Source organism: Toxotes jaculatrix, chromosome 20 (genome assembly GCF_017976425.1).
Source record: "Toxotes jaculatrix isolate fToxJac2 chromosome 20, fToxJac2.pri, whole genome shotgun sequence".
Classification (NCBI taxonomy): Eukaryota; Metazoa; Chordata; class Actinopteri; family Toxotidae; genus Toxotes; species Toxotes jaculatrix.
The window spans coordinates 7,121,949-7,145,156 of NC_054413.1; the positions used below are offsets into that span (position 1 = coordinate 7,121,949).

Here is a 23,208-nt window from a genome sequence, read left to right on the forward strand (position 1 = left end):
ATGACGTTCCTTGCATTAACCCAGGATTTTCTGACAGTGCAGACTCTTGTTGTAAACAGTGTCTTCACACTTAGCAACTGGAAAGCTTAGACTAGAGATTTTATTTGTATATTTTATATTTTATTTCTTTTCTTTTTTTTCTTTTTTTTCTTGGCAGCTTTTTTTTAACAATGAATTAGAAACCGTGGGCACTCAAAGCAAAAGGGCAAATACTACAACCTAATGAGCTGTACACCTGTTCAAACAACCTGGAGTTGGGGGGGTAGAGGTAAGGGTGGGAGTGAGGGGGGTTACATTTCACATGTGTTTGGACTATTGAGTGTCCCCTTGTCTTGTAGGAATGCCAGGCCTCAGATCAGATTTAAAGCAGGATCCAGGTGATTGATTGAAACTTTCTCACCAGACATCTGTCAGTAACTGATATATGGTGGACAGATATGCACAGTAACTGATAAGTAACTTGATAAGCAGAGTAGGCTCTAGACTATCAGGAAAAAAGCAGTATTTTCTTGAATTTCAAGCATCTTTTTTGTCATGTTTCATTTGACGAAAATGCAGCAAATATTTTGAAATATTAATCCGTACTTAGGGATTGAATCCAAAGCAGTACTTTGTATTCATAGAGTAGTCAATAGTGGCTGTCAGAAGTGATGTTATGTACGCATAGCTGTGGGAGATATTTTGTAAACAGAGGTTCAGTTATTGGCTAACCTCCCTGATCTGTTCTCCTCTGAGCAATCGATCTAAACTTGAATGTTTGTCTTCATTGTAGTCACAAATGATAATAATTAGCAGAAAGCGCCAGTCATCTTTTTCATCACCAACACCATTAGGCACACAGCGGCGTAGTATTTCCAGCCATGCAGCCAGCTCTTTAAATGTTGACACACTTCTGCAGTGACATGGCAGCACAGCTTCTCTCTATCTGTTTAGCTTGGCTGCCTCTATGAGGCTCTGCAGTTTTTGAATCAGTTTAGAAACCCTCTCCGCCTCTGACACAGCAAGAGATTGAGGCGACTTTGTTCACTCCAACCAGACGCGCTGTCCTTGTTACTGAAAGCTTAAGAGCACGGTGGAAACATGGAGAGTGAGGTCTTCAGAAAGTCCTTCAGTCAAACTCAAAACAAATGTTCTCAGCACAGCCTCTCATTTGCCTGACATGGCCGAGCATGTGTTTATTTTCAAACCCTTACTCCACTGTTTTGTCTCAAAGCAGTGATTTATGAATGTTTTACAGACAAAATCAGTGTATTTTAGGGATATTTTAAGAATAGTTGGTGTTCTGAAGGTGTGACATCTGTTTGGGATTGACAAGTGATGCCTTTTGGCCCTAAGGCTGTGCTGGAATTGGTAAAACAGTCAGAGATGTTATTTAGTGCTCATGAGAAATTGCTTCACAATATAGCAGCTTTTATATTTTATGTGTGTAGGCACCTAGGATAGTGAAAGTCATTAGGTCTTGAGGATGGTCTGCTGATGTTAGTGGCTGTGTGCTTCTCAAATGTGTTTCTTTTTTTTTTTTTTGCTTGGTCACACTTGTGGCTGCCATATTTCTGGGCTGTGTGCTTTCATTGCCAGCAAGTTTCTTTTTTTCCCCCTTTGTTATCACAGCCAAGCCTGAGCCCTTTGTTACTGTACACTTTGAGCAGTTGTTGTTTCCAAACACACACACACACACACACACACACACACACACACACACACACACACACACACACACACAAACACACGCACACAAACACACGCACACACTCATGCACAAGTGTCACACCCACTTTATTGTTCTCTTCATTGTATTAATCTGTGTCGGCACTGGGAGAAAAATAGAGACAACCCTGAAAAAGCACGGTGTCAAAACCTGTACCAGAAGTTTCACAAAGAAGTTTGCATTAGGTTTTGACTTGTCTTCTTATGTAGGTGTAACTCATGAGTCATACCTTGACGGAACAATAGTTTGTTTGTTTGACAGGAATAGAGAGTTAGACAGGAAGGTGAATGGATTGGATTTGGCCCTGCATGTGACACTCCTCGGCACAGCAGATCACATATCTACCTAGGTTGTAACACTGTTTACACACTATATTTCAGTTGTGATGGTTGCGTGAGGTACATGTTTACTTCTATGGATAATGAACTTAAACTTTCAGCAAGTAAACTTACTTTACTGTAGTCATGCTTGTACGTCCTACTATAGTAGCCATTGCTTCCTGTATGATTCCACAAGTTTTAACTCATTTATTAATTTAGACCTGTGATATAATGGTACCTGAGAGACAATGTACTTTTTTTTCTGAACAAAAGCCACTGTGCCCACAAGTGCCTGTAAAACTCTCACCTCCTTTTTGTAGTTTAACATCTACAACCTGAGCTCTCCTATGTCCCCCTTACACCTTAAAGCCACTGTAGTTAAATGAGATTAGGTTTATTGTACATTAGCCTTCAAGAGTCCTTCATGGGTCGTGGTGCTAAAGAACTTTCGCCCAGATTAGCTGACTGTTTAATTAGACTATGCCAGACAAATCTTGTTGCAAATTAACTAACTACCTTTTAGCCCCAGAGGTGCACATGAAAACTCTTTTAGAATGAGAGAAAGAGAGCAGCTGGGCTCCCAGAGCTCTGTGCAAAGATGAAAAAAGTAAATCACCTCACCTTGATAAAAAACTACAGACTTTCCATCCAAGGAAAGAACCTTGTGTTCATACATTGTAATATTGTTTTATAGAGGCCCATGGGGATAATATCCAGGACTTTGAGTGAAATGCTGTGCACCCGGGGATAGTAGCCATGCAAGTAACTATTTTCTGCTTCTGGAAGAATTGCTGACAGTGTATTTCCTTTGAAAAGCAACAGTGTAAACTGAGTTATATGGATGTTTTTGTTTCAAGGGCAACTGCAGTCCAGAAATACAGGATATACACAAAATAAACAGTAGCTAGAGCTCCCAAGCAGGCAGAGGTATGCAGTCTGGTTTATTGACTAATCCTTAAATTGAGGGATTTTTTTTTTGTCGTGCAGTAATTGTTGTGCAGTATTTGAAGTAGTAATAATTTCTGTTTTTGTCTTTGTAAATATATAATACTATGCGCTTTTACTTTTATACTAGATGCACAGTGATGGACAGCACCCTCTGAGACAACCCCCCATGGGTCCCCCAACACACCATTCAATGCAGGGAGCACTCCCTCCGACTCCCCACTCCATGCCCCCATCCCCTTCCAGAATCCCATTTGGCCCACGACAGGGCTCCATACCTGGCAGCGCCACTATCCCAAGGGACCGACTGTCTAATGCCAACCCTCCAGCGCGCTCCATCTCGCCCTGTCCCAGCGCCATCCTGGAGAGACGGGACGTCAAGCCAGATGAGGACATGGGGGGGAAGAGCCACAGTCTAGCCAGGGGAAATGAGGGGTTGTATGCAGATCCATACCTGCTTCAGGAGGGACGAATGAGCATGGCTACTGCCCATGGACCACACCCCAGCCCTGGGCTTGATGGTCCAGAGCATGGCATGGGGGGATTTCACCGTGCCTCCATCCGCTCCACTAGCTCTTACAGCGGGCCCAGCCCCACAGACACTATCGATCACCCCTCTCTCTACAGGCAGAAGTCCAGAAACAGCCAGCTGCCTACTCTGGGCTCCAAGACTCCTCCCCCATCCCCTCACAGGATGGCTGAGGTACGGATGATTGACATCCACGGTGGACCTCCTCATGGTGGACCTCCTCATGGTGTTCCTCCTCATGGTGTTCCTCCTCATGGAGTTCCCATGGAGAGAAGCTCACCAGTGCGCCAGTCCTTCAGGAAGGAAGAAATAACAGGGACCAAGCCCCGGAACAGCATGGGATCACCTGTGGTTTCAGACCTCCCGGGTCATCTCCAGGGGCCCATTCCACCTGCCAGTGACCATCAGACACGGTAAGACTCAGGGGGACTGGACATGTTATAAAATAGGCTGGTTGGATTGTTCAAATTAGGATTAAGACCTTGCATGGGAGCATGGACTAACTCTGCATCCCAGTTTCACCCTAACCACGAGCTGCTGATTTTCAATCCCTGGCTCTGAATCTGTTTCACCATCCATGACTGAAGACAAGAATATAACCTGCCCTCTCACTGTCTGAAGCATCAAGATCTGCACATTAAGTACAGCAGACTAATGCACATGATTTTGCATCAGTTTGGTTTGTGTATTTAAACAAGCATATCTTGTTTCTGACCATTGTTTTCACAGTCTCTATTTAAACTCTGGATGCTCACAGTGTTAATTATTATAGACCCAGACGCAGCTACCACCACTGAAACAGGATAGTATCTGAAAACCCCATTAACCTATTGTATATTTTTCTGTTACTCTGCGGCTGTTGTAATAACAACAATCCGTCTGTGGAGTCTGTTCAGTTTGGATTATCCAGCCTTCATTTTGGTACCTGTGTTAGGTTTGTCTACTCTGACGGAGATCACATAAACTTTGAAAGAGAGAAAGAGGGGCGCTTGCCACTTAGCCAGGCAAAGGTGGTTTCAATAACAGGGACGTTACAGGGGTCATGTGCATACCTAGCAAAACCAAAGAAAATATTGACCAGGTTGAATAAGTATTTGAAATGGCCTGATCAGTCAAACAGATCAGGCTGGACCACCTGGGCAGGCCAAAACCCCCATTAGAAATGCCCTGGGAATGTGGCAAACGAGTGGAGGAATTTGAAAGGAAAAGCACTTTCAAAATAAACACTCAGTGCTCTCTGGCTGTCATAAAATTTACTCATGTGAAATATACTGTATGACACGGAGGTTAGGAATTGTTTCGTTCACACAGTCTGTCCATCGTCTATAGCACAGCAAAAACCACAGGCCACCACCTCCTCCCTGTGTCCTCAGCTGGCCCCATGTCCTTCCTCAAGATAAATGATGACAACTGAAAACAAAAATTGTTCTCTTTTCCAACCTCTAGGCTTACCAAGCAAACCCAGTGTAAGGTTCCCTGCTCACCCCTCTTGGCTTTCTTAAGGCAGTGTAATCTTCACATTGTTCTTTCACTCTCCTCTTGGCGAGCGACCACTTGTGACACACACTTTTTTTTTTAGAAAACAAAAATATGTCTTGAAAATCCTGGGTGTCAACCTTAGAGTTTTTTTCTTGTCTTGAGTCTTCCATCTTGTTTGGACTCGACCCTTTTTTCTTTTTGTGATGAGAGAGAGTTGTAATTCAGAAACTATTTATTTGACCAGAGACAGTATTTACTCTGTGCTTTATTGCTAATCAATTGCAACACAAATCTCTGCTGTGTAATCCACCCACAAAATAGCAAAAATATTTATGGTCACATAATTAAAAACAATTGATTAATTCTCTTACAGGCCTTGGATTTTCAGTCTGAGCTGCTGTTTGCTCTAGTGGCAGCTATGATATCCAATAGGCCTCAGTGTTGAAAGCAGAATTTTCTGATGTTTCTGCAGAGAGCGAATGAAGGCTATGGAGCAACAGATTGCCAGCTTGACTGGTCTTGTTCAGCATGCACTTTTAAAGGGGCCAAACACTAGTGGCACCAAGGAGCCTCTAAGGTAAGCAATCACAGTATAGGACAGAGTGAGGCATCAGGGGAAACAGAGTTTCAAATGAAAAGCCTGGCTCTCCAGCCAGAGTGGGAAAGATAAAGTATCCCTTCTATAATGGCCATATCAAACGCTCAGGTTAAATGGCATCTGGTGAAGAGGAAATAGGTTTGACTGTGAATCTGATATTGAAGTCATTTGCTTTCTAGATAAATGGCCACTATGAATGGTTTATCTGGCTGCATTTCAACTCTTTGCATTATGATCTCCTCTGTAGAGACCTTGTGTTAATGTTTGCTTGACAGTTAGACTTAAAGGTCCGTGACTGCAATGAATTTGTATGTTTCTGTGCCAAGTTGAACACTGATGAAGCTTGTTAACATCATTAACATCATTTTAACCTCTCTGGTTTGTCACTCTTTCCCATCATACTTTGTTGTAATGCGTTTGTTCCTACTAATACTAACCTGTACATCTAAAGTGGACAAAAATACTTTTTTTTTTCACTATCAAAATCCTGCTCTTATGAATTTTTCTCTGGCTGCAGTGAGAGACCACCAAAGACATCATCTCCAGCCCACAGTGCACATAGCTCAGGTTAGTACCACTGTTGTTCTGTGCAATTTCATTACTTTTTTTTTTTTTTTTTTTTAAACAAAAGTTTAAGCGCCATAATGTCTTGTGCAGACAAGCCCACACATCAGTGTCAGTCAACAGTCTGCAATGAGCGGTGTTGGAGGGAGGGAAAACAAAGTCAGGCTTCATTGCTTGTCATCGGTTCATATTTCCTCACAATCCTTTCCCCCGTACATCCAGTTTAATAGGAATTAAGAGACAAAAGCCAGCAAAGCTAACACAAACCCCTCAAAGCACTCCTTAAAACAAGACGCTATTACTTCTCAAGCCTGCCAAGATGATTCAGCAATTCAATCTCTGCTCTGCAGCGGTCTGTGGCCAGATCGGTTTGATAAAAAAGATCTGCAACCTCACCAGTGGCAGAGAGAAAACACAACACTATGTGTCTTGAGAGTTCATCTCATGTCTCGTATGACAAATTTCATATGTAGCATTCAGTGGGATTAACTTGTCATGTTGTGCTTGAGCGATTCTTCAAAACATCAGAAAAGTCAGTGTGTTCTTTGATTGTGGCAGATTGCCTCTTCATCAAACGTGAGAAATTAGAGGCACTGTTTTTTTTATTTTTTTTGCCATCCATCAAATGATTCTTCACCACACAGCCTGTACTTTTTTTGATGGACATTATGTCCCCAAGGCCCAAAACACAACAGGCAGTGTACATTGTAACCTGTACTTCAGGTCCAGGCAGCTGTCAGGCAGTAGGTATGGCAGACAGAGTGAAAAGTGTTTTGGGATTATGAGGACAAAAGTTAGTTCTTTTACTGCCCCAGCAGAGGGTAAGTCTCTGTGCCAAGGGAGCTTAGATAGCATTCACATTCCCTGACCAATTGTGTTACTCACGGGCAGAGACACTATTTTCTTTAATGGACCTTCTGTTTCTAAGGTTAAAGGTATTGGTTCTCCGGAAACACAAAACAAATATTTTCTCACTTGTGTCTCCTGGTATCTAGCCATGCAGATAGTTTTGGTTTTATTTGCCCATGTTTTTAGATATCAATCTTTGAGTTTTTTGCCTCAAGCTCAATAAGGTGAAGGTGAGTGAAACTTCATTTGTAGTGCTCTCGGCTTTCAAAAATGACATTTAAATTTTTCAACACTTATATGGCTTTTCGTACCTTGGAGCTACTTTCAATCAATAAAATAGTACCCAAGAAAACTGTTAAAGCTTGTTCTTTCAGTTAAGTGACAAAATGTTCTTTTGTAATTTGAGTGAACTAACCCTTTAATATTGAAGCATTCAATTCAACCTGCTCTGTGCAAATAAGGATAGGATCTATTTATTAACTCATATTAAATGAACTCCCTCAGATGATCATCCTCTGTTTTTAGATGTCATTTAAGTCAAAGCTCATGCTGGAGTTTCTGAAAGCAGACTGAATCAAATTATTATTGTTATTGGCCATTTAGGGACTCTCACCCAAACCACAAATATTAGTCCCCTCAGTTTCCATGGTTTCAATCTCTTCTCCATCTCTGGTGATGACTGAAATGCCGAAAGCAGTTGACAGACATTTCAGAGCTGCAGCCAGTAATGTGGAGGGAAAAGGACACCACAGAGAGTTCAGGCAGTCATCACTAAACATCAAGAACATTAAGTAAAACCAGTGTGTGACCAGGGAAAATGTACATGCAGACATGTACAATCTAACCAGTAATTTGTAAAGTCAGACAGGATGACGGAGTGAGGGTTTGGAAAAGAACAACTCACTCTACTTCCTCTAAGGGTAGAATTATCTTTTTACTCATTTGACGCGTCTGTGCAATAATTTTCGGTGTAATTTCTACTTTAGTGTGAGGCTAAGGGCTATAATGAGCTGTGATGTCTCCGAAGTGTTCTTAAGGGTTCAGCATGTGCATATAAATTGTAATATGTATTAGTTGAGTCATATCTTTCAGGAAACAAACTCAAACTTTGTGTGTTCTTTTTATTCCCTGGCCCAGGTGGTTCCCCAGTGTTGGCTCCCAAAAACAGTGCAGCCCCATCAGACAAGGGCTCAGTTCCTCTCAAAGTCAACCTCCTGCAGTTCAGGAAGAATGTTTCTGACCTCAGGATGCAACTCCATCAGATGAGACAGCTGCAGGCAAGACCTCTTTCTCCTTTTAATTAATTTAAAAAGTGGTAGTCTGTTCGTATATCCACCTGTGTGCATGCCTGTAAGCGCGTGCACATCTGAATGACATTTTAAAAGCTCTGTATGTTGGTGTGCTAGTCTGGGTCCTGCAATATTTCATTCTACTGTTTGTTTCCCCTCAGCTCCAGAACCAGGAGGCCTTACGGGTTCAGCTGAAGCGGGCAGAGCAGGAAATCAGTGTTAAACTCGCAGAGGCCATGCGGCGTCTAGAGGACCCAGTCCAGAGGCAGAGAGCTTTGGTTGAAGAGGACAGGCACAAGTACTTGGGACTGGAGGAGCGTGTCCTTACACAACTTGGGTAAGGCTGTTCAAAATGTACTGATTTACTTCCATAACAGGAATTATGTTTTGTGTTGGCTACAATGGATAGATGCGGTTGTTTGCATTCATTACTGAATGTTTATTGTGTGTGGTTTAAACTCCTTTCATTAGAGTCTTGGACAAGTATTAGAGCTGTTTCAACACGAACCCATGTGGCTCCAGTCAAGGTGCTTTCATTTATAGGAAATCCCCAAAAGGCTTCATTTTTATCATCTCACCTGAGCTTTTCAATCCTTAACTCTCTGACAAGCCAACGCCCTCCAAATTACAGCCCACAGGTTTATACAGGCAAGCAGTGCCTGCCTCTCAGAGACAGCAGTCTAGAACAATGGACTCGACTGTGCAGTAATCTCACTACCCTGCTCTTATTTTAATTCACTTCCAGCATCTTGCCAACAGGGAGCAGTAATTGAATCCTTTTTTATTTGGGTGTTTACAGGCAAGGTCAAACATTGTTGTCTTGCTAGACAGTGGTGAACAGATGCTCCAATAAACACAATGATAGCAAATCATGGAGACTTGGAAATGAACAGGCGGAAGTAGGAGGATTCAGCTCTTAGTTACCCTTGGTATCTAGGCAGTTGTGAGTTGGCAAAATATGGCCGCAGGCAGTTTAAGTCTTAGGTTATTAGGGCTGCTTGGCTTTAAGTCCAGGGGGAGAATGGGGTGTGAAAACCACTGCCCCCACAAGAGAAAAACTAAATCTATCATGACCTATAATGGCACATTTTATAACTGTGGCAACACAAAAGGCTCACTCCTTTAAATCGTGCAACTGTTACTATGTGGAATAGTTTGCTAGTCATCTAAGGACAGGAAGACTTGAAAAAGCAAGCAAACAAAATAGACTCAGGAGTATTAAGTAGGAGGGTTTGTCATTGTCAGTGAACAGTATTGATGATGGTGACAAAGCTTCCACGGAGCAAAAATACAGAGCATTTATCCAATTAGAGTGCCACAGACTTACAAGTACCTAAGTTTTCATCTCAACAGCTTCAGTATTTCAAGCTATTCTCATCTTAAGTCACATGTCTGGGATCCCATACTTCAAGTTTCAGCTGACAACAGTAATTTACAGCATATGAAAGAAAATAGGAAAAGCACATGATGAGTCCTCAAACAAATGCTATCTTAATTACTTCATTAGAGTATCCCTGAAGGCTGCCTCTTATACTCTGACACATTGAGATGTCCATTATGGAGACATACTGTATCTGTTTTTGTCTGTGGGAGGTCTGATAAAAAAAAGGTAAATCTGTTTCCTTTGTCCCCAGCTGGAATTTCCCATCATCATTCCTATTACCAACAGGCCTTGACATAGCAGGGCATTTAACACACAGTCTCCTTCTTGCCTTTCCCACTCCCTTTAGGGGACATCTATAAAAGAGTGTTTCTCAAGGGTACCTGGCCACAATGAAACACCATTTTAGTCCCTCTCATGCAATCCCACACTGCACACAATGTTATCATTCTGCACATTTCCCCTTGGAGTAGCCAGTTTTCTGGAGTACTGGGATGGCAGTGAAGCAGCATGACATTTTTTTCTATGTGAGGAAGTGCTCTGTCACAAATAAGCTCTCATTCAGAGTGTAAACATTTGTGGTTTTGGGAGGAGATCCAGTCTAATCTAGTCTAAGCAATCTGATTTAGACAGGAAAGTGCGGTGCACAGTAGAAAGATTTATCTCTTTTTGTCCCTGTACGTATTTTACATATGATCTAATTTTCTTCTTTTTTATGTATTATATTCGTTGTTCTGCTCCCACTTTTGCCCAGTCAGTATCACTGTATGAACTTTAAGATAAATGATTGTGTCCTGCCCCCTGGTGTTTGTAAAGAGTAAATTAAATTTAATAGTTACATGAATTTCTCTCTGTAACTTTTTCTGTTGTTTTCCCACACTAAAAATGTGCTCTGGTATGTTTTATTAATAATAATTAATTTCATGTTGGAGTAAGAGTCAGTCATCTTTCTGTCCATTGGCTGAAAGTACCATATTGTTTGTGCTAACTAAAAACTAAACTCTAAATCCTTTGCCCTTTCCATGGTGCGTCTTGTTTGTATCTGCAGCGAGCTGGAGCAGTATGTGGGCTCTCTGCAGAAGGACTCAGCAGCAACACACAGAGTGGTGACCCTGAAGGACGTGGAAGAGGGAGCAGTGACTCTGAGGAAGGTGGGAGAATCTCTGGCAGGGCTCAAAGGTAAGACGACAGAACACAATGACTTCTGGGTACACTAACATGTATAACGCTCTGTTCTAAAACTGTTTTTCTGTTACTGACTAGATGGGCTCTTCTAGGTTTTTTGTCTTATTTAAATAACAGACTGACACCTTGCATAATATTTGCTTGGGACCTGGTTCAAATCAATATTTTTTTTTTACCATGTTTTCCAACATCAGTATGTGACGTGAAATGCATGCAAAGACAGGGTACTGATCTTCAAATACAGTGGTGGGTCACAGTGCCTTAATGTGCTGGTAACCCCGTAAATGATATGAATATGAATTGTAGTGTCATGACACTAAATGCTTCTTTGTGTCTGTTTCATCAGGAGAGTTCCCAGCTCTACAAACCAGGATGCGGGCTGTGCTCAGGGTGGAAGTGGAAGCCGTCAAGTTTTTGAAGGAGGAGCCTCATAAACTGGACAGCATGCTGAAAAGGGTCAAGAGCCTGACTGACACACTCAGCAGCCTGAGAAGGTAGAGGCAAAACAGAGAAAAAAAAATGTCAGAAGAGATAAAGTAGGGATCAGGAGAGGAGGTTGCCAGGGTATGGCGGCTGAGAGCGAGAGAGAGAATTGAAGACCAAAACAAAAAGCACTCTGCAGAGCTACTCATAGGGGTCTGTGATGTGGGAGATTGTACTATTTGATTATACTGGCAAGCCAGCCCTCATCTCATCAAAGAGGTCAGTCCGTGTGGACAGGAGAGTATGGCGTCCAGCTTGATTTACTTCCATCGCCTTCACTGAACCGATAAGTGAATTAATTTGGTGGACACTGCAGTGCCTCATTTCCATTTTAATATGTCACAGATACCAGACTCACTCTAGACTTTTCTCTCTCTCTCTCATGACCCTCTTGTCTTTTATCTGAAACACGCCTGGTTTTGCCATACCATAAGACATTGCATCATAGCTTTTGGTGGCGTAATCAACATTATCTGTCAGTTTTATTACAGGGTTTGATGTATTTTCAATCTGGATGAGAAATCAACAAAACCATAAATACTAACTTTGGTTGTAAAATTGATTTCTGTCAATGGAAGGTATTGTTTTAAGAATGCTGATGTCATTTATAAAAGAGTGACTTTGTGTAGTGAGAATGTAAGTTTTTTTTTTAAACCTGTGTTTTTTTTTACATGTTTTGTAACCCATACTGTTTCCCTCCTCTCTGTAGACATGCCTCTGAGGGTTCCCAGAAGGGGCCTGATCCTTCTGCTAATATCCCAGTGGATAACAGCCCTGCAGCAGCTGTATCAGAGGCCCTTGCAGAAGCTTCCCCTGCACCAGTCCAGTCTAGCTCCAACTCGGCCCCACCGGAGCTCCAGAACTCCACCATCAGATCAGAGGTGATGCCTTCCTCCCCGGTGGTCATCCATCATGTCCAGAGCTCCCCAGTCCACATTCAGCAGTCCCAGCAGTCTGCAGCTTTGACTGCTCATCCCAGTCCCCCGCTCACTCCCAGCCCCATTCAGGTTCCTAGTCCCAACCCAAGCAAGAGTCATGGCCGGGAATCTCCCAAGGGTGCATCCTTGGATCCACCAAGTCCTGCCCGTCATAAGAAGACACATGGGAACCCAGTGAATAATGGCAACCAGGATCTTGTCATAGAGGAGCTGCAGAGCAGTCAGGACAAGAGCAAAAACAGAGCTATGTCCATAGAGGTATGTGTAGTCACCTGACCAGGGTCATATGGTCTTGATTTATTTTTATCCAACTTAGTTACATAGTAATCTCTCTCATTGGCATCCTGAAAATATCAGCCTTTCAACCCATTTACCCCAAATTGCTTTATTTTATCCTCCTGTAGTTACTTTTTTTTGCTGTTTTAGGATTAACATTTACTCACTATTTTTCCTCAGAATCAGAGAACCTATTTGGATTTTTCTGTCTTTATTTGTTCTTTGTTCTGAAATTTGTAGGCAGCAGAGAAGGAGTGGGAAGAGAGGAGGCAGAATATGGGTCATTACGATGGAAAAGAGTTTGAGAAGATCCTCCAAGAGGCCCAGGCCAACATGATGAAGGGCATTCCCAGCCTTGAAGTAGAAGAAAACCCAGCACTGCCACCTGCTCCCAGTGGAGAACCAGCCGACATCCACAATCTTGTGGAATCACCATCAGGTACAAATCTAACCCAAATATTACTTAACGACACAAATATGGACACATTTCACATTTTTTTCCTATATGAACACACTTTAAAGTACATCGTCCTATAAACCTTAATTGATTGTGTTGCAGAAGAGCCCCAGGTCGAGCCTGACTCTGACAAACTAAACAAAAAGGGACCTGAGAAACTTCAGAAGCCTTTGATGGAGAAACCAGCCAAGCCTCTGCTGGAGAGACCCTCCAAGACTGCCACCAAGCCAGCGTCCACTGACAGTTTTACCAAGCAAGGGTCTGAAAAGTCCAGTAAGTCCCCACCACCACCTCCTCCGCGGAAGACCTACCCCAGCTCAAGCTCAGGCATGACCACCACGCGCTCTGGTGAGGTGGTCTACACCAGCAGGAAGGAAACTGTCTCAGCTCAGGTCAGTCTGTTAGGAAGCTTGAGAATGCTATTAATCCTCTCCCCAAGCTCCCAGCTCTTTGTTCAAGTGGCCCATACAATTACCTTAACCTTTGAATAATGTTGCTTTATGACTTGGAAATGTAGTGACCAAATAATTTCCCTCACATCTTCTTACAGGAGGGTGAAGAGGAGGTCACACCTCCCACTCCCCAACCCAAGCCCACTAAGGTTCCGCCAGAGACCAAGCCGAAGCCTGCTACCCCTCCTCCTGTTACTGCCTCTGTTACCAGAGAAGAGGAGGATGAAGGGGACAAGATCATGGCAGAGCTCCAGGTTAGATGCACACTCAAAAGCACATCCACAAAAACTCCCTCAAACACATACAGACACAATTAATGAGTCTATTAAGGGGTTCTTGATTTTGCTGGATTCTGCATTGTGGGAGTGGGTTGCCTATCATTTCTTCCCATGGTGGCTGACTTCCTCAGAAGTGGCAAAGGATGGCCACTGACAGCTTCTAAAAAAAGTTTGATTTTAAATGTAAATTTGTCAGAAGTGGGGCTTTATAGTTGTGGCTGTGGTGAAGATACTCAAACTCCTTCCCTCCCCAAAATCCTTGTCCCCATTCCCCCCTCACTCTTCTCCACTCTTCAGGTTTTCCAGAAGTGCACAGTTAAGGATGTAGGGGTGAAAAATTTGGTAGAGCCCACTACTCGAATTGAACCGCAAATCAGAGAACTAAGACCAGGGGCCTTATTGCCCCTCAAAGAGAAAAAGGTAAAATACACATCGGCGTGCAGCTGCCCAGCTAACTGCCTGTCTCTGCCGACTGTCTCACACGATCAATGGCTGTATCTTAACCCTTCTACAACTTTTGCACCCTTGCTTTGGCTCGAGAGAAACCTGTAACAGCTGCCTCCAAAAAAGCTCCTTTCCTTGCTGCCTCAATTTTCCTTCCTTCTTTTGATTCTGCCGGATATCACAGCTTGAATTTTCAGGATTAAGTCTGCATAAAATGAAGCCTCTGAAAAGATGGTGTGTCTTTTGTGTGCCTGGACCAGACAATGATGTGTTTTGCCACTGATTTAATTATCACTTGTCTTTTTTCTCCAAATCAATAAAGACCTCGGCACTGTACTTCTACAGGCAATTAAATCGTCTTGTGTCTTTCTTTAATGACATGTCTTCATTCAAAATCAACAGAGCAAATATTTTCTTAAACAATTGACAATTGAGAAAAACAACATAGTTAAAACTCTTTGTAGACACAACCTGTTTTTGCAGACTTGGTTCACTAGAGGTCAGTCTGGCCACTTTGCATGCTCCTCTTCCCCACTTATACTTTTCTGAGGAATTACTTTTCTGTTTCTCTTTGTCTTTGCACAACTTCTCAGTTTGCTTTCCCAGCTTTCCACTTATGTAACCAACACAAGCCCTTTAATTTTGAGCTTTAGGTTAAACAACAGATGTATTTAATGTATTTTTTTTATGTGACAAAGAGGACAGGTATGTTCAAGCGCATAAAATTGACCTGTACATTTTAAAACATATTGTTCAAGCTTCTACCCTCACAGAGACCAAATTAGTGGTACACTATGAGTAGTGGTAAGCCAGTAGCTACTGTAAATTATAAAATAAACAAAGATAGGTTTTTCAGAAATTTTGCAGTTATTTCAGTGATGTGAAAGTAGTGTGAGAAGTCATTTATGTATCAGTAGTGCATGTTGTCCGAACAAGACAGGAAACAGGGTCTATTTAGGGTAAACAGGAAGAGCTCTTAGAAACCGTACGGAAATACAATAAGAGAATGTCAAAATGCAGTATTATCACCTTTGGAATGTGCAAAAAAGAAAGACTGAGCTGGTAGGGTTTAGCCATTGGTTATTGTTAAAAAAAAAAAAAAAGAAAAGAAAAAGCAGCTTCTAGTCTTAGTGTCTAAGTTTATTTTCCCAGCATGCATTTTGCTATACAATATTTATATGAAAAGAGCATAAAAAAGTAATGCAATATGGTATAAAACCGGAGTAAATCTCAGCAGTAGTAGCAGTAAATATTTTGCTGATGTCTTGTACAAGGTAGTTGCACAGCGTGGATGGTACCGCAATCATGTATGTGAATTCACAGTTCATCCACAGCAACCTGGAACACCAGTTGCACAGTAATATTATTCCCTCACACATTGTCCTAGCAGAGCTCAGAGCCCAGTCGAGAGGATAAAGATCCAGACACAGATGAAAATGGGAATACAACTGTGCGACAGAGCCAAGGGGTATGTATGCCTTCTAATTACTGACATTATATCCACATAAATTAAGTATGTATTGTACAGTCTGAAGGTTTTTAAATAATGACTATGTTACTTAACTTTACCATCACAGGTCATATATTATGTGACTGGCCAGATTCCCAAAGATCATCCACCCCCGTCAGGAATGGAGGAAACCCCTGAACACCAAGAGCCCATACAGCCTCCAATACAGGTGTCAAATGTCAATGTTAATGACAATTCTCCAAGCCAGGAACAGCAGCAGCAGCAGCCGCCACAATCTCCGACACCCAAATCTCCCCCACCTTTAACACCTCCACCTATATCACCTAAGCCTGTGGGACTGAATGGATTAAAACTGCCAAAGAAGCAAGTCAAACGCTCTGAATCCCTGAAGACCAAGGCAGAAATGGAGAAGGGAAAGAACAAAATCAACACTGAAAAGAAAAGTAAAATCATCCAGGAACATGTTTCTTCTAGTAAAAATATAATACCTGAGCCTATGGAAACCACAGCAACCAGTACTGTAAGGCAGGCACCTAAGAGTTCCATTGGCCCAACTAAAAGGGCTCCTGGTGAGGACAGTGGTCCACCTAAAGCCAGCTGTGAGGTTGATGATGATGATGATGAGGGGGCTAGTCTTAGTCCTGATCTACCTGGAGAAGAGGCACCTCCACCCCCAGACAACATAGCATTTATGATCACTAACACCAAGGTTCAGGCCCTGTCTTGTGGTGAGTACCAAGAACTGGTCAATGCCAAGAAGGGAAGCGTCCAGACTGTTACTGTAGGTGGTGCAGCAAACCGAGGGAACACCACAGCAGGTCCCACTATGCCACAGGATAATGGCTTCAACAAGAAGCCCGTCATCATCATATTTGATGAGCCCATGGACATACGTTCAGCTTACAAACGCCTATCCACCATATTTGAATGTGAGGAGGAACTGGAGAGGATGTTAGCAGAAGAGCGCATTGAGGAGGAGAGTGAGGAGTCAGACACCGAGAGGAGTGGTGGTCAGCAGGTAAAAACTGGAGGGACTGAAACTGTTGATGGCAAAAAGGTCAGCTCTTCACAGGGCACTGCTGACCATGCCAGCTTATCATCCTCATCTTCGTCTTCAATATCTGAACTAATGGACAGTGGGATAAACTTGGAATCAAATGGAGACGCCAAGCAGGACAGTAAGAAGAAGTTCAAGTTTAAGTTCCCGAAGAAACAGCTAGCGGCACTGACCCAGGCGATTCGCACGGGCACCAAGTCAGGCAAGAAGACTCTACAGGTTGTTGTGTATGAAGATGAGGAGGAATCTGACGGTACTATCAGGCAGCACAAAGAAGCAAAGAGATTTGAGATTGCACGTTCAAAATCCTTAGCGGACACCCCCAAGGCAATAAGCTCAACCGTGCTGAAGAGGCAGAACTCCGACTCCCTCTGCAGGACAGATGAGATCCGGAAGAACACCTACAAAACACTGGACAGCCTAGAGCAAACCATCAAGCAGCTGGAGACCACTATTAGTGAGATGGGACCACGCTCCCCTGAGGAGCCAGTCTCAATGGACGAGGCTAAAGCAGGGAATGGGAAAAGCTCAGAGGGAGTGGGGCTGAAGAGGTCTTCCTCTCTTCCTACCTCCAGAGGGTCAGGCCCTAAGGTACCCGGCAAAACTTATTTGCAGAAGAAGAATAAACCTCAGCTCCTTCCTCGCCCTGTAGTTGTCCCTACTACTACCACCGCTTCCACCGCCACTGTCCCCAGTGCCCCCAGCACCGTACAACAGGTCTCTCTCTAGCTCTTGTTGCTCCAGGAGGCTTTGGGTCCTTCTTTTTCAGTTTTCAACCTACCTTCACTCCAACTCTAACCACTGAAATTACAGAATCATTAATCCACCCCACAGGTGCTTGGAAATGTTGTAAATGTCCCCCGTGGCTTTCTTCCTCTGTGAAATCATGGTGACATGATTGGGGGTGGCATTTTGTTGGGTTCCTGGCTACCATCTTTCTCCTTCAGTTCATTGCTAAAACTCTGAGGTTTTCAGCAAGTGGCAAACTCATCATCAAAGAGACTCTCGTGATGATTAAGATCTGATATTTTCCTTATTCTTAATTGCATGTACCATGTAAATTGACTTTAAGGTTTATGGTCCCACGGGGTGCATGATCTTTCACTGGTGTTGATCATTGAGGTGATGAATGACAGGTTTTTCTACCTGGTAGTGCTTTGATTTTTCATACTTCCTATGTGGTGTGTGTTTTTTTCTTTCTTTTGTTTTATTTCTTGTTTTGTTTTTCGTTTGGATCCCCTTGCAGAACACCAGTGTCGCTTCCCCTACTAGTCGGATGCCCGTCCCTTTGTCTGCGAAGTCCAGGCAGTCGCCGGGTACTACTGACAAAGCAGGAAAACAACAAAAACTGCAGGACGCTCAGAGGCAGTTCCGACAGGTAGTTTTACTGTAGGGCCTTACCAGAGACTAGAGGAAACAAACATATAGGGATCGAAAACATGAGGCATGTATTATATGGGGCAAAAAAGACTACCAAAACTGTGAGATTTCAAGTGTTTTGAGAAAAAAAAAAAGTCACCATGGTGGCGACTGTGGATCTGTTAATGTTTCTCTCGAGTCTGCTCTGACAAGAAGGCATGTTTGACTCTTGACTGTTACCCCATAACATCACTGTACTGTATGCTTCTGCATGTCCACACTGCTCATGGTTTTCACTGTGTTGGTGACTTAACAAAAAAAAAAAAAGAAAAATGGCAAAGAAAGCGGAATCCTATCTTCTCATCATCTGAGTTGTCATCACATCTCCAATTCCCATCACAGCTGAGTTCCTAAACAGTGTTGTCAAATCCCAGGATGCTTCTGGCTATGTTAAAATACAAACCTAACTGACTTTTTGGCTATGCTCCTCCCTTCTCACAATGCACCTCTGCTCAAGCCCAACATTACTGCATAGCTTCTTAACCTCACGGTGATGTATTCCCTTCCCCTCAAGACCTCGGCACAACTTACCATCTTGCAGCGTCAATTTCAGTGGAGTACTGGCCCACATTTTCCCTGTCTCCTCTCACTCTTCAAACTCCTAACCCTGTTATCTAATTCTCTCCAGTCCTCCTATGCAGCTTTGCCTTCTGAATTTTCCCCCACAGCCCCTTCACAAAACCTAACAACTCCTCTAACACACAGGCAGCCTGTAGAGATGCCCCTCCTGTCTGCCATCGCACTGTCTAACCTTTGCAGTGTTCTGTTTCTTGGTAACATGTCTCTCAGTTCAATGTGTCTCACATTTCATGTAACCTAGTGAAAACAGCTTCTGTAAATTGTTTTTGGTGTCTCTTAGTTGTGTCTTAGTTATATTAATGTCTGTGAAGTCATAGTGTGTTTCTATGTGTATAACCAGATTTCTATTTTGACAACCAGTATCTGTTTTGGCATCTCTGTTTGCAGGCTAACGGAAGTGCTAAAAGAGTGGGAGGGGATCATAAAACTACTTCCCCTACTATACCCATCTCTAAAATCCCTGCTTTTTATCCTAGCTCTACTAAAGGCAGCTCCCAGTCTGCACAAAACTCAGATGCTACTAATCCCATTAACCCTTCCTCCTCCTCCCTCTCCTCTATGACAAAGTCCTCCATCCTGTCCTCTCACAGTCCTCGTTCCGGTTCCCTACCCTCCTCCCACATCCCCTCCTTCTCTAACGGATCCCTCAAACTCCCCACACCCTCACAGCACACAGGTAAAGCTCTCTCGTTCTCCTCACAGACTCAGAATGGTCGAGTGCACTCCTCCTCCTCTTCATTCTCCTCCTCCTCCTCATCCTCCTCCTCCCCCTCCCCTCTGTCGCCCACACCTTTGGGCCAAGGTGGAAAGAGCATCCGCACCATACATACCCCCAGCTTCACCAGCTACAGGTCCCACAACGGCAGCAGCGGCAAATCCTGCATCCCAACAGCCACAGCAGCTAAGGACACTTAGCTCCATTATCACATCTCTGGCTTACTACATAGCAGGTAGACTTGGTCATGTTTTATTTTAGATAGTTTTGGTTTGTTGTTGTTGCTTTTTTTTCTATTTTTGAAAAAGGTTTGTAAAAGTATTAAGTGATGCACTCCCCTAATTCATCTTTTGTATTTGACACTGGCATTCTCACACCAATGCTTTTATCTACTTTGAGTTGCATTTTCAAAATTTTGGATCATACCTACTTGGATTTTGATTCTCTCTTGAAGGTGTACCAGATGTTTTCACAAAAGATTTTACAATGAAACTAAAAACTATTTAGTTTTACCACTTCGTAGTTGAAGTGGAAGGCTTTCATGGTGTTGAAAATCTATTTTTCTTGCTGTAGCTATAAATAGGGAATATATAGTTAATGTACAATCACAAAGTACCATGTAAAAATTGTGTTTTATTTTTCAAACCAGAGATTGAATAACCATAGTATATTTAATCTTCTATATTTCTTGTGTTGCCAGACATTCAGTGGTCTTGTAAATGCCTTTTATGAATGTATACATAGTGTATACATACATTTTAAAGTTGAACTCATTATGTTTTCTGAAAGTTTTTTTTCCTCATTTTTCACCCATATGAACTGCCAATTTGTTTTGCTTTTTTTGATATGTAAAACTGGTATCACAAGAAATACAAGTTTCATTTTAGTGTGCCTCTTTGCCAAAGTTGTTGTACAATGATTCACTTAAAGCCTCACCCAGTCACAAGATTTAGGGGAATTTACGCTCTCTTGGTGTGATGGGCGATGTGCTGACTGCAGTGTTTACACTGCTGGTCCTGGTTTGTTAAGTTAACATGTATTGTTGTCTAAATGTAAACTGTACTAAAAACAAAGTAATGAATCAGTTCTACCATGTGTACATAGATGCTTCTACTAAGAAAATAAGTAGTTTTGTTAACATACCAAAGTTTATTTGTATGCATGCCTTTCAAATACTTTAGGAGAGTGGTGTAAAAGAAGAATTATGTTTGCACAGATAGATTTTGTAAATATTTGGTTTTCTCCTCCTTTTTGTAAAGCTTTAAATCATACTATAAAGGAGCAATGTGGTAAAGATAAAACTGTGTTGGAGTAGCAAAAATAAAGACTTGCATGCTTGTAAGGCATTGAACTTCAAGGTTTTACTTTCTTGGTTTCCTGTGTGTGTGTGTGTGTGTGTGTGTGTGTGTGTGTGTGTGTGTGTGTGTGTGTGTGTGTGTGTGTGTGTGTGTGTGTGTGTGTGTGTGTGTGTGCATGGGGGCGTGCGTGTGTATATAAAAGTGAAAGCTGAGAGGAAAGACACAAAAGAGCATTTCTTGTTTCCACTTCACTCACACTTGTTAGTTACTGAATATACAGTGGGATTCTGCATTCTACATCCTCTACAATTACAGGTAAGAATATGAAAATTGATTACTGATATAGTGCTGAGGGATATATGCCCTAAATTTACTCTTGTAGTCTTGCATATGATGTGTTAAAGTACAAAATAGTGGCTTTTAGTAGTTTACAAATCACGATTAATCATGTAACACCGTAAATTTTAAACTACAAAAGGCATGAATTTATTTTTCTAGCTGCCACAAAGTCATTTTCAAATCTTGTCTCTTTTTGTCTGAAACCAAATTCTAAAGCCATCAAGTGAGGTTTGGGGGTAGTGTCAACACATTTAGGCACTGGATGGTGGATTTTGCCATTGATCACATCAATGTAAGTTAAGGTGAAGTACAACTGCCAGATATTAACCATAAATGAGTGGGAAACGCATGTTTCAACATTTTATTTAAATACAAATTTATCTCACTTGATTAAAAAATGTGTTTACATTATAAATGCAATTCACGTGTGATGTCTTATGTCTTTCTATGTCTTTTTTTTTTTGGTTTTTAAACATAAAAAAACTAAAAATGATAGATTTTAAAATGTCTTAAAAGCTCTTTATCTGTAGCTAATCTTATGATTTCTTCTGCAACAATGGTTGTGGTGAATGACACTTCCTCTTTCCTAATAACAGTCATATGCACATAATGCATGTGGGTTGTTTTTCATCTGACATTTGACATCATTCAAGTCATTTCTTTGTCATGTACACATCTTGCATTCAATGCATGATTTGGCAAGTCATAAAAAGATCATTTGACTACAGGCTATCTTTGCTGTCAATCATCATAACAGGATGTTTTATGTCTATTATGTGCTGCACCAGGCCGATCCGCCATACATGAACTATGAATATCTCTGAGGAGGGGAGACAGGACTTCAATGGCAGTGGCTCCCACCAAGAGAACATTGTCTTCTCTGCATTTTACGTACTGATTTTCATCATTGCTGTGCCTGGAAATGCTTTGGCGCTGTGGGCCTTCTTTCACAGGAACAGCACGTCTCCATCGACAGTCTTCCTGAGGCACCTTTCTGTGGCAGACATTTCTTATATCCTCATTTTACCCATGCGTATAGTTTACCACCTGTCTGACAGCCACTGGCCCTTTGGACATGTCCTCTGTCAACTGTCAGGCTTCCTATTTTACCTAAACATGTACTGCAGCCTCTACTTAATGAGTCTGATCAGCCTGGACAGGTTTATTGCTGTGGTTTTACCAATAAAATCAAAGTCAATTAGGAGGGCTAAATACGCAAAGGTAGCTGTTGGCATTCTTTGGGTGACAGTTATTGTGTCTATGAGCCCTATACTTTTTTCTAAAAAGAACGACACCAACAACTCAACTGGAATCTGCAATACGCTGTACTTAGAAAAGACAACTCCCAAGGCTTTGGTATCCACTATTGTGGCATTTGCTATTCCCCTCATGACCATTGTGATTGCCTACATACTGATTCTTTTAAAACTAAGGACGATCAAACAACAAGAGGAACGACCAGTGAAAGACAAAGCCATAAAAATGATCATCCTCATTGTGATGAACTTCCTTTTTGCATTTGTGCCCTACCATGTGAGCCGCATGATCTATATTGAAATTCACAGCCATGGCAACGTTACTGCAACAAGCCATGAGGCACTGAAAAGAGCCAATCAGATCACATCTGCACTTACCTGTGTCAGTGGTGTACTGGATCCTGTCATGTATTTCTTCCTGAACCATGCATTCAAGAACAAAGTGCTCCAGCTGTTCTGTAAAAATAGGAGAAGTCACCAGCAAGTATCAAGTGAACCATAAATATTTTCAAACTAATTGGCCTCTTTTGGAAACAAGTTTTAGTTCAGACATGGTGGCATTCAAGCATGGGTTCACACATTAATGTGATCTTTACAATGTAGGCTGTAGAAAGTTGTTTGGAGAGCCTTAGTAATTCCTCTGTCAATTTATCAGTCTATTGTCAATTATTTTCTATTTATTTTATTTTGTTTTTGTCTGTAAGTGAATGTGAGATTTCTTATGTTGCTGAACTTCTGCATAATAATATTTAAGACTACTTGTGAAACAGTGTCATAATTTTCTTTAAACATTTACACGGCTAAACTTGTTGAGGAAGTCAAAGTGCCTGACATCACTTGCAGGTCACTTCACATTATCAGTTAAATGACTTCCCTCTAAACTGGTCTGTTCCTCTCAC

General features: G+C 42.1%; 2 protein-coding genes across 15 annotated transcripts in view; both read left to right on the plus strand.

Moving 5' to 3' along the window:
- si:ch211-285f17.1 (sickle tail protein homolog) overlaps positions 1-20,762 on the plus strand; it is an 81,070-nt gene extending 60,308 nt beyond the window's left edge. For 7 of the 13 annotated variants that reach the window (XM_041065319.1, XM_041065321.1, XM_041065332.1 and 4 more), the window contains 16 exons: positions 3,104-3,915; positions 5,454-5,558; positions 6,097-6,146; positions 8,130-8,269; positions 8,443-8,618; positions 10,711-10,841; positions 11,194-11,341; positions 12,040-12,526; positions 12,785-12,983; positions 13,104-13,393; positions 13,552-13,707; positions 14,029-14,151; positions 15,563-15,643; positions 15,753-17,420; positions 17,950-18,081; positions 19,089-20,762. In XM_041065319.1, the coding sequence (XP_040921253.1) occupies positions 3,104-3,915; positions 5,454-5,558; positions 6,097-6,146; positions 8,130-8,269; positions 8,443-8,618; positions 10,711-10,841; positions 11,194-11,341; positions 12,040-12,526; positions 12,785-12,983; positions 13,104-13,393; positions 13,552-13,707; positions 14,029-14,151; positions 15,563-15,643; positions 15,753-17,420; positions 17,950-18,081; positions 19,089-19,616 (5,226 nt within the window). In that variant the 3' untranslated portion in view covers positions 19,617-20,762. The remainder of the gene's footprint in view (positions 1-3,103; positions 3,916-5,453; positions 5,559-6,096; positions 6,147-8,129; positions 8,270-8,442; positions 8,619-10,710; positions 10,842-11,193; positions 11,342-12,039; positions 12,527-12,784; positions 12,984-13,103; positions 13,394-13,551; positions 13,708-14,028; positions 14,152-15,562; positions 15,644-15,752; positions 17,421-17,949; positions 18,082-19,088) is intronic. The other 6 variants (XM_041065328.1, XM_041065333.1, XM_041065320.1 and 3 more) reach the window with 6 other exon arrangements.
- A 160-nt stretch (positions 20,763-20,922) lies between these two features.
- On the plus strand, positions 20,923-23,067 carry LOC121200584 (uracil nucleotide/cysteinyl leukotriene receptor). 2 transcript variants are annotated; one of them, XM_041065969.1, is made up of 2 exons: positions 20,923-21,029; positions 21,842-23,067. In XM_041065969.1, exon 2 carries the CDS (start codon positions 21,864-21,866, stop codon positions 22,809-22,811), a length of 948 nt encoding a protein of 315 aa, XP_040921903.1. In that variant the 5' UTR covers positions 20,923-21,029; positions 21,842-21,863; the 3' UTR covers positions 22,812-23,067. The 2 variants fall into 2 exon arrangements, with proteins under 2 accessions (XP_040921903.1, XP_040921904.1); XM_041065970.1 differs by lacking the exon at positions 20,923-21,029 and adding an exon at positions 21,043-21,345.
- The last annotated feature ends 141 nt before the right edge of the window (positions 23,068-23,208 follow it).

What these genes read in the sequence shown, in the direction of transcription:
- LOC121200584 (XM_041065969.1), top strand. Translation starts at nt 21,864, where the DNA reads ATGAATATCTCTGAGGAGGGGAGACAGGACTTCAATGGCAGTGGCTCC.